Below are 14,215 nucleotides of genomic sequence, written 5' to 3'. Positions count from 1 at the left end.
AACAAATAATGTTTTCCAAAGCTCAGTTCTTTTCTTCCAAGTGCATCAAGAGATCTGAAAACAAAGTAAGGGACAATCCTTCTAAAAATACATAAACCCATGTAAATACATGTTCTGGGAATAGAGTGAAAACTAAACAAGCATTTAAAAAGGAAAGAAAGAAAAAAAAATCAAACACCAAATCCCCAAATCCTAGACATACAAAATGAAGGACACTATTTTTAAAGACAACTTTCCATGTAAGACATACTAAGTACCAGTTGATAGTAGTTTTAGCCAAATAAATACTGTCTTGGCATTTTTTAAATGTTTCATTTTTTTAAACATTCTAGCAAAATGTCAACATAACCTGAGTTGTATCAGTGGGCAGAAGCATATATTATTTCTAATCCTAGATTCTATTAGTCTTGGGCAAGTAATCTGAAGATTTTGCATAAAAAGAAAACTTATCAGCCAGGAAGTGTGAAAGGCTGTAGCACACTAGGCTTAGCATCCACTGGGAGCCCATAAACACGAGGGCCTGTGAAGCAAAACATCTACTCCACCATACTCAGGAAATGTTCATCAATCAGTTGTCAAGCAAAGGGGGAAGTCACCTCATTTTCAGAGCAGTAAACTGGTGAAATGAGTCACTGAATTCCCATGATAGTTTGACTAGCCTTTTCCTTTCCACAAAGTCCCTGGTCCTCATGGAGTCAGGACCTTCTCCAAGAGAAAGCAGTACAGCAGAGAGGGACAGCAGGAAAATCTGTGAGCAACTCTCAGGAAAGGGTGGGAAAAGTGTCACTTCTGCCAGCAAGAAGGGGAGGAGTCAGAGTTATTGACTAGTTGCATTTTCTCCATATTTAGACTGCACTTAGAAGACATTATGGAAAGGACCCACAGTCCATTCAGCCAGAATTCTGAAACTTTAACACCATCCCAGTCCCTCCACCACTCAGTCTGGTCGCGTCCTCCCTCTCCCTCTGCCTTAGTTCAGATCCTTAACAGCTGGGTGGGGGGAGCGGAGGGGGGGTACCAGGGATGATCTCTGGTCCTTGCACTTGCAAGGCAGGCCTTGGATCCTTAACATTTACATGTCTGAATAACTATAGGGCTGTCTTCAGCCTTCCCCTGCACAGATTTTCCTTTTCATTCAGATCTGACTGACCATGCTATAGCTCCGCTGAGCTCAGTTACTCCCCACTGCTTGCTAAACAAGCTCCAAAGTCCCTATGACCTGGGACCTCCTATACTGGGACCCTTTGCAGTTTTGCTCCTGCTGTCTCCTGCACCTCACATCACACCCTGTCCTTTGTTCCTGCTGAGGCATACTCAGAGCCTCCACAGTGTCAGGCCTTCCTTCTCCTTTGTACCTCTACACAAACAGATTTCTTTTCTTCTCATGCCTTCTTCTCCATATGTCTCAAGTTTCCATCAAAGACCCACTCTCCTTGGGGAGCCAAATGGCAGATCAGTAATCAACAACAACAACAAAAAAGGTTTTTTTGTTTTGTTTTGTTTTGTTTTGTTTTTTTCTGAAGCTAACTCTGGGTGACAAGCCAGTAACTAAGAAGGTGACTGCAGTCTGTGCGTGAATAACTCACATCTGAGTTCCACTCAGCCTTGATGAGAAAGAGTGCTACAATCCATTAAGAAGGCCTGCCATGGAAAGACCCTGGGGAGGCCACACTTGTGCCAGGGAGTGGCTGCATCTTTACCAGTGCCATTTCCAACTTGACTTCCAAAGTGTACTGAGCCTACTCAGAAAATTAACCTACCAGGTGCTGGTTGATCTTCCACTAAATTGTCAGCTTCTTAATTCCAGAGATGGCCTTCACACTCTGAATTCTCATATCTAGCACAGGGTTGGTGTGTAGTGAGCACTGGATTAAAGTCATTAAGCTAATGAGACTATCTCCCTTATCTCTTTTACCTTTGAGAGTATTCTTCTCATAAGTTTAAAAATCAGCATATCAAACAATACCTCTTATTTGCAACAAATGTTTTCCTTTCACAAAAGGGGATAGCTTCAGCGCTTGGTGTGGTTATACAAATATTTGTCATGCCCCGCCCCTTCCAATTTTATAGGTTGAAGTCACATTCCCGCAGAATCTCCTTTCTTACAGACTGGCCCCCAAATCTTCCATTCTCATCTCAGCCCTTGAACATCTTTGTTTTAACCAGATCTCTCTGCTTACCTCTAATCGGTTTCAGGGGACAATAACTAAAGCAACAAGAGCATTCTCATCTCTATCCCTGGCCCCAAATGTGTGTGGGGGGGTGGAGTCTGGGGACTGCTGAGTGAAGTTGAATCCCCCCAAAAAACAGTCAGAAGGAAATAGACAAGTGGAGTAAGGCTGGCTGGCATTACAAAATGATCAATACTTTGGGTCATATTAAAACAGGCTGTCTGTTTCCACCATGGAAATCAAGATGATCTTAAATACAAGAAGTTAGTAATCCCAACACTCTGGGAGGCTGGGCAGGAGGCTCGCCAACAGTTTGAAAGAATCTTGGGCTAAGCCTGGACTACATAGGAAGACCCTGTCTCAAAAAACAAAAACAAAAGTAAAAACAAAAAAAAGTAAAGAAAAGAATTGACTGATTACGATTCTACACATCTTGTCAAATGAAGCAATCAAATATTTATCAGTGGTTATTATAGCTAAAACCCTGAAGGAAATTTAAGAGTTACATACATATTGTTCAGGATTTCAGTCTATGCCACCTTACTGGATTTCTTCTGTAAAAAGGAAGGGAATTTCTTCTAGATCTTAATTCCAGTCAAAAGGGTTTTTCTGAGTAACTTTCCTAAATGCTGTAAATCTTGTCAACTAATTCTATTTCACTTTTTGTTTTAGGGATTAGGAAGTTCACAGCCTATTTCTAGCAATTGTACATGATCCTATAAACAGTATATATTTTTTTGTACTACCCCCATGCTTCACCTACTTAGTTTTATGCTATAGAATACTCATACTTTTGTTAATTTCCTTAAATCCTTTCTCAGAATGAGGATGATATATGCACCTTTGAAAATTCAATGTACCAACTTACAAAGATTCAATCTACACTTTTCAGTTTTTCAATATTGGACAAGTGATACATATCCAGCAGAGACTGTATTTCAATTTTTGATCTTTTCCTGGGCTAGCAGTATGCAGTCTGATACTCTTCCATGGAGTTAGGCAGCAGCAAGGAACCACATCTCCCAGTCAGCCATAAGATCACCAGGGTGAATAACCTGATACTCCACAGTGTGCTCCCTTTCTAATCTATGATGTTTGGTAGGTTAGGTGCATAAAAGCATTTTCTACTTTCAATATTTAAAGCTGCAATTGGTATATAAGTGTGCAATGTCATCATAATTTAAGGAATATCTGAATATGCTTTTTTTCATTGAGTTTATTGGTACAATTTAGGTGTCCATTATGATCACATTCGTCTTAGAGAATTTGTACCTGTACATGATATATCTTGGTTCTTATTTTTTTCCCATTTCCCTTCCCTCTCTTCCAACCCTCTACCCCTCCCTACTTACAAAGTTTTCTTTTCATTGCTTCATTATTTTCTCATTTTTTCTTTCCTTTCGCTCCCCCCTTTTGAACATTTTCTTCCTTTTTCACAATATCTATTATACATTTTAGTCCACATTTATACTTTGTTTCTCATACTAAAGAAACAATTCAGTATTTACACATGGGTCATATTTATTTCACTGAATATGGTCTTAAGGTGCATCCATTTAGCTATAAACGACACTAGTTTATCTTTCTTTATGGCTGAATATAGATATAGATATAGATATAGATATAGATATAGATATAGATATAGATATCCCACATCTTCTTTATCCAATCACTGGTTGATGGGCATTTGGGCTATTTCCAAGATTTAGCTTTTATTCCAAGGTATCAAAGTAGGAAAGGGATGTCAAGATGCTACTATCCTGATTTCATAGGTACATTTTAAATCTTTTTTTTTTTTTTTTTTTGGTACCAGGGATTAAACTCAGAACCTTGCACTTGCAAGGCAGGCAGCGGCACGACTGAGCTAAATCCTCGGCCCTCAGAGGTACATTTTAATAGCACTATTCCAGGAAAGATTAAAACAAATAAGTGAAAGTGTTAAAGAGATAGCATTGATCAAATGCTGATAATCAAGCAAGCCTATTAACAAATCAGATATTTTTTCATCTTAAATTCTCCCTCTTTTAAAAATGTGATCATAAATAAAATGTAACATTTGCTATATAAGGTCATTATCTCTTTTTCTCCTGATATGAAAAAAAGTAAAAGGAAATTCTACTTTATTTTTTTGCTAGGAAATAAAACAAGCTATATCTAGGAGGGAATGTGTACAGGTTGATATTGGTAAATGGGGGAAAGCCAAAGCTAATTGTACTAATCAGACAAAATGCTTTCAGCTTAAGTAATTATGGAAAATTATCTGCAAGACTGAACTAATCCACAAAGCCAGACATTTGAGCAAAACCCAACTTTACCAACTACACTACTGGGACCAATCAATGTAAGAAATAGACAATGAATATATCTCTTTAAGGAAAATGCTTGGCATAAATTTACAATTTGGGTAATTTTTTGCTAGGCCAACAACCAAAACCTCTACTACTATCCCTAATTAGTGCTAGCATTTATGTGGGAGAAAAATAAATTCAGGGACAGAACTAAATATCACATCCCAGGGGATGAAATCATATCTGCTTCTGAGAAGGGCCCAGGACAGACATAAAAGCCTTCTCCTGAGGTAGCCTCTACACCTGCTCCAGAGTCCAATGCTGGAATCCATCCTCACCCCAGCACCATGATTCCCTCGAGAGATCCTGCTGCTGTCACTACCTATCCTTTGTTAGACACCCACTGAGGAACACAGGATGTTACCCAAGGGTAGCAGTAAACAGAACAGGGAATTACACAGTTGGTGCAACTGCAGGTAAATCCTCAAACCCATCTACCACTGACTTCTGAAACAGATCCTCACTGAACCTTTCCTTGACTGCTTCTGCTGAATGCACATCTGGGGGCCAGGACACATGACAACTCAGCACCTACTTGCACTTGGACAGACTTCCACAGGAAATCAGATCTCTGATACCCAGAAAAAAATCAGTCAGAAGAGAAGGTAATGCATTGATAGTTTGAAAATGGAAGAAAGTTCTCCATCCTCTTTAATAAACAATGATTCATCAATGGCTAGATGCCTATACCTATACAGGAAATAGGATTTCAAAGAGGAAGAATACACAGTCCCTTCACAGGTAGACTTCTGAAAAGAATGACTCATAAATGGTTTATTTCAACATATGGTAAAATGATAAGAACACACTATCAGAATAGCATTGAAAAGAGTCACTTCCTCAAACCTGGGGGTTTATGGAATACTTCCTGGAGCTAATACTTGAACTAAGCTTAGAAGTTCTCAGCCTGAGCTATACAGACCTCCCTCCACCCCAGGGGGCCTCTATGGTTAGAACTGAACAGACAGATGTAACTGAAAGGGGAAAAAGTTACATATTTATTCCCATTAACCTTTGATTAGTGTTAGCATTTTCTCCATGCATGGATATGGGTAAGTAACAAACCACAGAAATATAAGCAGGACCTGTAACTCCCCCCAAAATCATATTTATGTTTCATAATATAGTCATTACAAATATCTTATATTCTTCATTATTTCAAAATTGCAGTAGACAATGAAATTACTGACAGACCTTGCTATTTCATGCAAATTTAACAAAGCGCTTACATTGCTATTATTATAATTCTTTTTAAAATTTTTGTCTAACAAGGGAATTTCCATATAATTTGTTCCCCCCAGATAGTCCTATGTACCATGTACTTTAAATACATTAATAAAAATACTATTCTGATAAAATATCCATTTGCTTCACCAGACTGCCAAAGGATTCCCCTTCCTTCCAGAAGATGTCAAGATCTCCTGAAGAAGATAAATATGTTGGCAGCCAGGTGGCTAACGGTGACAGAAGCAAAGATGATCCCCAGGGTTCAGATAGCAGAGTGGACACACTTTGTGTTTCAGCCAGCACTGCTGACCACATAGTTGGGCCACTGCATGTTGGAAAATAAACACACAGCTTCTTAAGAATACTCAGTATTTAGTGACTGTTTTACTGACTGGTCTTGATGCTCTTGGTAGCAGACACAAACTTCCTGAGGACATAGACAATGACCTACTCATTTTTCTAGCTTCATGCAGAGCATCTGACACATAGTAAGCATTTAATCCATTTTGACGACTTGACTAGAATGATAAATTTACAATTCCTTCCTTAAGTACAACTCCTGATAATGCTTGGGTTCATCTACAGAAGAGATTATAATTCTACACTCTTTTTTTAAATCTCTTTGGGCTATGTTAAATGAATATTTTTCTAAAATTAACTTCCTCACTCCACCTTGCCAAGAACAACATCATGTGAGGAATCCCCACCTGGGACAATGGATTCTCTCCTCATATATTTTTGTAGGCAGAAACTAAAATACATGTTTAAGCTTTGCCAGGCTATGTATGGTGGCTCTGGAAAGCCTGGGATTGTTGACTGAAAGACAAGTTATTGCTTATACCTTAAAACCCAATGCAGAAGTGAGAGAAAAAGGGAGGGTGTGGTAGAATAAATGAAAGGCCTTACGTGAGAGCTGAATTGACCAATTACAAACCGAGACCTGACTCTTTAAAGCTAAGATTGACATTTTTATTATTTACATAAAGCAATAATGTGGATGTTATTAATGAGTGTGGAACATATTTTTCCACATATGATACACTTTCCACAAATGTCTTACAGTTTGGGAAAGAAAGAACTGAGTATTATAAACAATTAACTTCTGGGTCCACTGCAACAGAAAGTGTACTCCACAGAATGTTAATGCTTTTCTAGCCAAAGAGCATTCTCTAATTTATAGCAGACTGGGTGAAATTGAAATGTAGTTATCTTTTTAAAAAGTTTTCATGCTTCTGGCTGCCTAGCCAAATGAATTGACATAACATTATTATTCATAATTCTTTACCATTACATTTTCATTTATTAAAAATAATGCAGGATTCTTGGGAGACAAAGTAATTAGTTCCAGAATTAGTGTATAATTTTAGAAGTTCTAAAAGTCACACTGAAGTCATTATTCCTTAAAAGCAACAGCAACAGCAAAAATCCATTCTGCTACTTGCAGCAGAACCCCAGTATCTGCACAGGTGACAAAGGCAGGTGTCAGTAGCAAATTCTGTGACATCACATATTAAGTCTCCTATTAAATATAAACCAAAGGGAAAATAGATTTGTGGCTTTAAGGCCACACAATAAATATCATATCATTTAAATTTCAAAAATGAGAGTATATAAATTGATTTTTTAAAATCCAGACCATGAATTCACACATAAATAAAAATGAGCAATCAAATAAAAAATGACCCTGTTGACTAATGTCCTGTCTTTTTGAATTGAGGGTCAGACCTATTCAAACCCAATAACAGGAGGATGAAATCAGTAAAGGTCAGTCAAAGACAAGCTGAAACTCCAACTGTCTAGCTGACCTTCAGAGCTTGTGACAAATTGCTATCAGTCAATGTCAACTAATGACAGGAGCTCTTTGGCTAATCAATTGTTCTAAAAATGATCAAGAAAACTACTCACAGGACAGCTCATTTTCACATCAATGCCTGTGAAGTATGAAAAGCTCATTTTTTGAGTTTTTAATAAGCTCATAAGTAAAGCAGTTACTTGGTAACAGAGGTCACCTTACAGAAAAAGACAGAACCTTTGTCTGTCTTTTACATATTCTTTTATTACCATATTATAATAAAAATATGCCATGGATATGCCAGAGGGCTACATAATAAAGTAGGCAACACTTCACCCGTTTTTGAGATACTTTTTATGTTACAAATAAATCCATTTAGCTGTAAATAATTTCAAAGGCATTATTTGGTTGCTTAAGATAGAACAATGATCTCAAGTTTACCAGTGAGATTGCCGAAGAGAAGATACACGTTCTATGAAAATGCTGGTGGCCAAGTGCATGCCTTGAAATACACAGCTACTACCCTTGAATGATGCACTTGTTTTTCTTTAAGGGGATCTGCTTTCATGGTGTTGGAAATCAAGCAAGTGAAGAACAGAACATTGTTACTCATATTTGATGAGTCAATAAAAGGGAAGGTGGGCATATTACAAGATGTTCTTGGGAAAACTGCTCTCTATCCTAACATCTAATTCAACATGCTTGATAAGTTAATAATACAGACCTTTTGATAGCAGGGATTTGTGAAGTGCAATAACTTCCCCTTTCTCTTTTTCACACCTGACTTTTCCCACCAGGAAATCATTTTCCTCTTCTGCCTGCCACCACATACAAAGGCCACATTTTAATTTGCAGTCCAACATGAAACATAGCCAAAGTAACACATAGTGCTGCAGTGGTATAAGGGCCACAGCCTGTGGTCACAATTATATTTCACTCTTCCCTTTTCACAAAAGTGTATCAGTCAAAGACATTACAGTGTTGTTGAAATATAGGAAGTCCAGAGAGAGATAGAGAGTTTAAGAAACAAAGGAGGACAAATAGGAATCAAGTGAGCCACTTGACTAATAGGCAAATGAAGCAAAATAAAATAAAGCAAAATATCTATTTTTAATATTTTCCTTCATTTTCAAAGCTCTGAAGTTATTGTTACACTTTTTTAAAAAATCAGTTGGAATTTTTTTTTAAAAAAAGAAAACCGTTTCTAAATAAGCAGTATTAACTTTGGGTTTTCCTCTGAAAAACTGCAAACAGACAGCAGTTTCAGATTTCACCCTAAACTTGAGTTGCTGCAGTAGTTTTTCAAATTAAAATATCTTCTGTGGCCTCGACCACTCTCAAGTTGTCCATAGGAAAGAAATAAAGGCGGGAGGGCAACACTTAAGCCTAGCCATAATTGGAAGTATGTGAAAAATGAAGTGTCAGTTTGGTCAATAAAGGGCAAAGGTCAAGGGGAACCGGAGCCCAAACTCTGTGCGAAATGTGCTCATTAAGACATCCAATCAGCGTGTTCCTTCCCACCTATCCCATTATTCATCAGACAGCTGACTGTTTCAAATGCCTGGGTTCGGGCTGTTATTACTTTTCTTCTTCATGTAAAAAGGCGAGCTGGTATATAAATCGCTGCTCAGTCATCTGGAACACAATGTGGCCCTTCCCCACCTCCCTCCCTGGTCGCTCCCCACCCCCTCTCAGGCCGCTCTGCCTGCTGGCTTCACAGGTCTGGAACAACTGCCCTGAGAGTCCCCTCCATAATACATGGGACTGCCTTCTGCCTATAGGTTGTCTGGACTCATACAAAAGCTGGCGTGGAGGGGGTGGGGCAGTGGGAGGCTTTGCAACTATTGATACATTATTATAACGAAATAGCAGTGCTTTTCAGTTATTCTTCGTTAAAGAAACATGCTGGGTTTGCTTTTTTTTTTTTTTTTTTTTTCCCCCTAGTGGTGCTATTTTTGATATGAGTCCTGCCTCTAAAAGGAGAAGTTCAGTTGGTTTTAAAGGTTCCAGTAACCACCTTCAGCGTTGAAATGTTTCACATCCAATTCCAAGGTCGAAATTATACTCTTCCTTTATCCTTACAAGAGAGGAAACTAAGATGAGCTTTAAGAGGGAAATATTCAGCAAGAGAAATATCCTTACTTGTTTTCTATGCTCTTATTCTTAATTCAGTCACTGTTTGGGTGAAGTGGTATAGGCTCTTAGTACATAATACAATTAATCATATCAATCATCACACTCCTTTTGTAAATAGCTCAATCATCATTCTACTTAGCACACAAAACTAGGTTCTCTTTCCCCCAGCAGAGCCTAACCCCCTGTGAGTCTTGGCAGATTCTCTTATTCAAGGCCCTGCACCCAGGACAGAGCACAGCACCAGGCCTAGTACAGACATCTAACTGGGAAACGAGTAATCAAATTGTAACAGAAAAAAATGTCTGACAGGTGATCTGGTTTTCTATTCCTAAACCACATGAAAGATTGATGTCACAAGGGATGTGGTCCCTCAGAGCTTGGGCTGTGGAGTCAGACTACAGAGTTTCAAGTCTCAACTGGACAACCAACCAGAAGGTAGCCTTGGGCAAGTCTTGCAGCCTCTCTGCTCCTCCATAACCTCACTTCACAGAGTGAGGGGATGGAAATAGCCACACTGACTGACAGTACTTCATGTCCTATTTTAATATTTTATTATTATCACTTACTCACTCTCTAGACTTTGGATCAAAAGTAGAAATGTGCTCAAACTCAAACTGTGACCAATCCCAGCAAAGCTGCTTGCGAGGCACTGAGCAGGAGTTGAAATATGGAGGAAAGAGGCACCAGGCTTGCTTAAGGTTCTCCTGCTCTAAACATACACCATAGGATAAAAAAGAACAGCACACTTCTCTGCCAAAGTGTACCTCATATTACCATACATTGCTCGTGAGTTCAAGACCCTCTCTCCCAAAGCCAGGGGCCAACATCCCAGGGTTCACTCTGACAGCTCTTCTCCAGTATTTCTGAACTACTTGCTTTTCTCCTGCATAATGGGAAAGCAGCAAATAATTGACAGGAAGAAAATAAGGATTTAATCTAATATCTTTGGAAATGCTTTGAAGAAGTTAAAGCAGTAGACAAAAATCAATGTTGTAGCAACAGAGGCAGAATCCCCAACCAAATTCAAATGTGACACCTTCCTCTTCAATGCCAATTTAAAGGGGCTTCACTGTTAAAGAATCAATAAAGAATAAATTTTCTGCAAGGTGCCACAAGTGTTAATATTAAATGAAAGTAGATAATATAAGAAGAGTTGCCAGATGAATAATTTTAGCTGTTGGAAGGATATATTATGTAAATCATGAATAAACATTAAGTCCCTGAATAATAATATCTTTGGTGTTTTCTTAATTATATACCTTATGGACATTCTCTTTTAGTATGCTCAGAATTGGATTTTTATTTCATTTTTTGTGCTTATGCAAAAATTTGTTCTAAAACTATTTCATCAATCACAACAGCCACTAATTTGGAAAACTATCAGCTACTCTGAATTCTCAAATTCGCTAAAACTGTAACCAAGAACTATTACTGTCTTTTGAAATTCATCAGAACATTAAAATTTTCCTGGATGACTTATTTTATTTACTTTGAAAGTTCAAAAGAATAGGACTCAGCTGAGATATATGTAGCCTGATATATGTCTACACTGTGCAGCTGGTAGGCTATTTAGCAGAGGGCCAAAGCCTACAGGATTTCTCTTTCTTTCCCTTTCTTTACTTTTTTGTACCACAGGTGCCATGATGAAGTGGTGAAAATTGAAAAGAAATGAGTAAAGAGAAATGCAGTACAAATAACACAGTAGAGAAAGTTTTAAAATATGTATTACTCCTGTCTATGGGGGAAACACCTCTTTGGATATGTTCTTGACAGATTGAGTTATTTCTGTCTATTGGGTATGTATAAAGACATATTTATGGATTTATAAATCTTTTGAAGAGGGCTGTTATTTACCCAGTTGACTAAAATGGACTCAAACTGTGTAAATAACTATTTAGGACGTGTACTCCAGGCCAAATGCTGGCACAGCTTACGTGTCCAGGCCTGCCAGAAAAGGCAGACAGGGAAAACATGGAAAAGCCACTGTGCACCGTTAATCCGAAGGCTGCACAAAGACTCAGCTCCACAGGTCTCAGGGATGAAAAATGAGGTTTAGAAGGGTCGTGTTTGGCATGGGAATGTGCATAAATTGTTGCAGGCCTCATTCTGCAGTTAGCAGAAATAAATCTCATTGCCAAAGAAAACCCACCAAGGAAGGGCAAGAGAGGCTGGAGGCATGGCCCTGTCCAGCAGGTAGAGGGCAGGGAAGGGAAGTCAGCACAGACAGAGGCTATTGCTCTCACCGGCAGGAACTGACTAGTTCTTTAGTGAAGACATGAGGAAGAGGATATGGTGAGAGGAGTCTCGCATATATCACTGGGATACTGGAACTTTAGGCTGGCACTGCAATGGGATCTCAGCATATCACAAAGCCTAACCGTATCTTATTTTCTACATCTGTAAAATGGGGCTAAAGCTGCTTCATCTGCCACCAGGATTGTTTCTAAATGGTTCAGTTGAGGTCATTCAAGGGAGATAATCCATGTGAAAAATACTTTTGGTCTTAAAAGTAAAAACATAATAAGAAGAAATACAAAAAGAAGCATTCTGAATGCCAAATCAGTAATGTGAAAAGTATATGCATCCTGGTCACTGTCAAATTCATTGAAGATCACGTTGAAGTTAAAAGAAATACCAAACTCTTAATTCTTAATAAGTCGTGGCCCATCAGAGGGGAAGGACTGACACTGGGCATGTACCCTCTGAAACTCTTCTTATCAGAGTGTGCCTGAGAAAATTCACGAACTACAGTCTTTAATTCAAGTGTGCATTTCAAGCCTTTATGCCGCAGCCCAGGTACCTGCCATTTCTTAGACGAAATATGTTTTAAAAAGCAAGAAACGAAAAAGAAACTAACGAAATGCTAGGCTATGACCCCATGTAGCAATTCTGGGATATGGGAAAAAGAATTTAGATTCCATTTAAACCTCTTTGAAAACTCACAGTGTAAGTAGAATTCTGAAAGTCGGGCTTTCTACTGAAAGTGCTGATACCACCTTAACTAGAGCACTGTGAACAGCCATGCCGTAACATATACATATGCTCTTGAAAGAAAAAAGGCCCCTTGGATTTATGCTGCATATCATCTTCCAGTAAAAGTCAGAGGTTAGAGGTCACCTGCGTCAGCCTCAGCTCTGGACTAGTTTACTATTCCAGGCGCCGTTTTTACTAGGCTTACACTTCTGATGAAGTCAGCAACTTTTCTTCGAACAATAAAATATTTCAAATGCTTAAAAGTTTATTTATGGAAGTTATTCCCAGGGCAAACAGCATAGTGTACCTTTTTAAAAAACCTGAATTTTCCTGTTCTTGTTTTCAAATTAATCGTGCTATATTCAGTGTAGACTTTTCAAATTCTAATAGGTGTAGTCCAACTGAGTTAGACAACTAATTTCTTTGTTGTCTAACAGCACTTCAGTCAAACATGATCACAAAACCAGATTTTAAAATATGTATCTAATGCAGGCTCAGAATCAACTTCAATAAGGCAGTCTTTTTATATTCAGATAAAGAATGCACTCTAAACATTAATTACATTCACAAAATCCACTGCGGTAGGGTCTCATCAAAAGCAGCACAAGACATGTGACTACTCATTCACCTTTTTGCTAAAGACTAACTTGATATTTAAATGTTATTTCCTGTTAGTTACGGTCAGGCATGTATACCTATGGACACCCACATACACACACAGGTCTGTGCATTCAAAGCACAACACAAGATAAATTGATATCGCTCTCCAATTCCACTTAATCTAGCCTTGCGATGAATTCAAGCCCTGAAGAGAGTGAAATAAGTAAAACCAGAAAAATGGCTTCAACCCCATGAAGAGGGAAGCCCAGCATAGGTTGCCCAACGCCTTCTAATCATCTTAAGACATCACTGTTCACGAAGAATCATGGTAGGTGCTTCTTCATGATCCTTTGGAAAGCCTCCAAGGGTAAGTGATAATAATACTTGCTATTTGTATAACAGGGCATTAGTGCCATTCTGCTTATCCACATCTGAACTTTGATTCTCTCCTTCTCTAATCTTGCCCTCAGTCAACTTCACTGACCCTGTTTCACAGAGGTGGCCAGGTGACAAAGCAGTTAGGCAGTTGCAATGGCAGAAAGGAAAAGAGTCAGGGAATTGAACAAGATGAGCTGATTCTCAAACGATGTAGAACTTGTACCCTAGGAGAAACTGTGCAGATACTGACCAACTAGATGTTTCTGATTTTTCAACCCTTGAAATGAAACAAGTAGCAAAACAGAATGAGAACACCTCTCCTACCTTGCTCACTGCTGTTATCCCCACTGTGTGACGTGTGGCCCCCACTGGAAGGGCCTGGGGTTCCTCCTGAACGGGTGGATGCCGTGTCATCATGATCTCTGTTCCAAGAGGGCTGTGGGGGCACAAATCAGAGACTCAATTAAGACCCATCCATTGACAACAAGTGTTGGGCGTGATCCCCTTGCATAATGACAACATAGACAACATGTTATCTTTCCTGTTCCCCTTCAAGAGTGGCGCCAGCTCGAGCCTCGTTGCCACATTCA

General features: G+C 38.8%; 1 protein-coding gene across 4 annotated transcripts in view; it reads right to left on the bottom strand.

Annotated features, from left to right (window-relative positions):
* Meis1 (Meis homeobox 1) overlaps positions 1-14,215 on the bottom strand; it is a 132,934-nt gene that overhangs the window by 89,269 nt on the left and 29,450 nt on the right. For all 4 annotated transcript variants that reach the window (XM_033764424.1, XM_010609725.3, XM_033764418.1 and 1 more), the window contains one exon: positions 13,950-14,061. In XM_033764424.1, the coding sequence (XP_033620315.1) occupies positions 13,950-14,061 (112 nt within the window). The remainder of the gene's footprint in view (positions 1-13,949; positions 14,062-14,215) is intronic.

This window comes from Fukomys damarensis, unplaced genomic scaffold (genome assembly GCF_012274545.1).
Source record: "Fukomys damarensis isolate Sample0158 unplaced genomic scaffold, DMR_v1.0_HiC HiC_scaffold_2, whole genome shotgun sequence".
Taxonomy (NCBI): Eukaryota; Metazoa; Chordata; class Mammalia; order Rodentia; family Bathyergidae; genus Fukomys; species Fukomys damarensis.
This window is presented reverse-complemented; position numbering and strand designations above follow the sequence as displayed.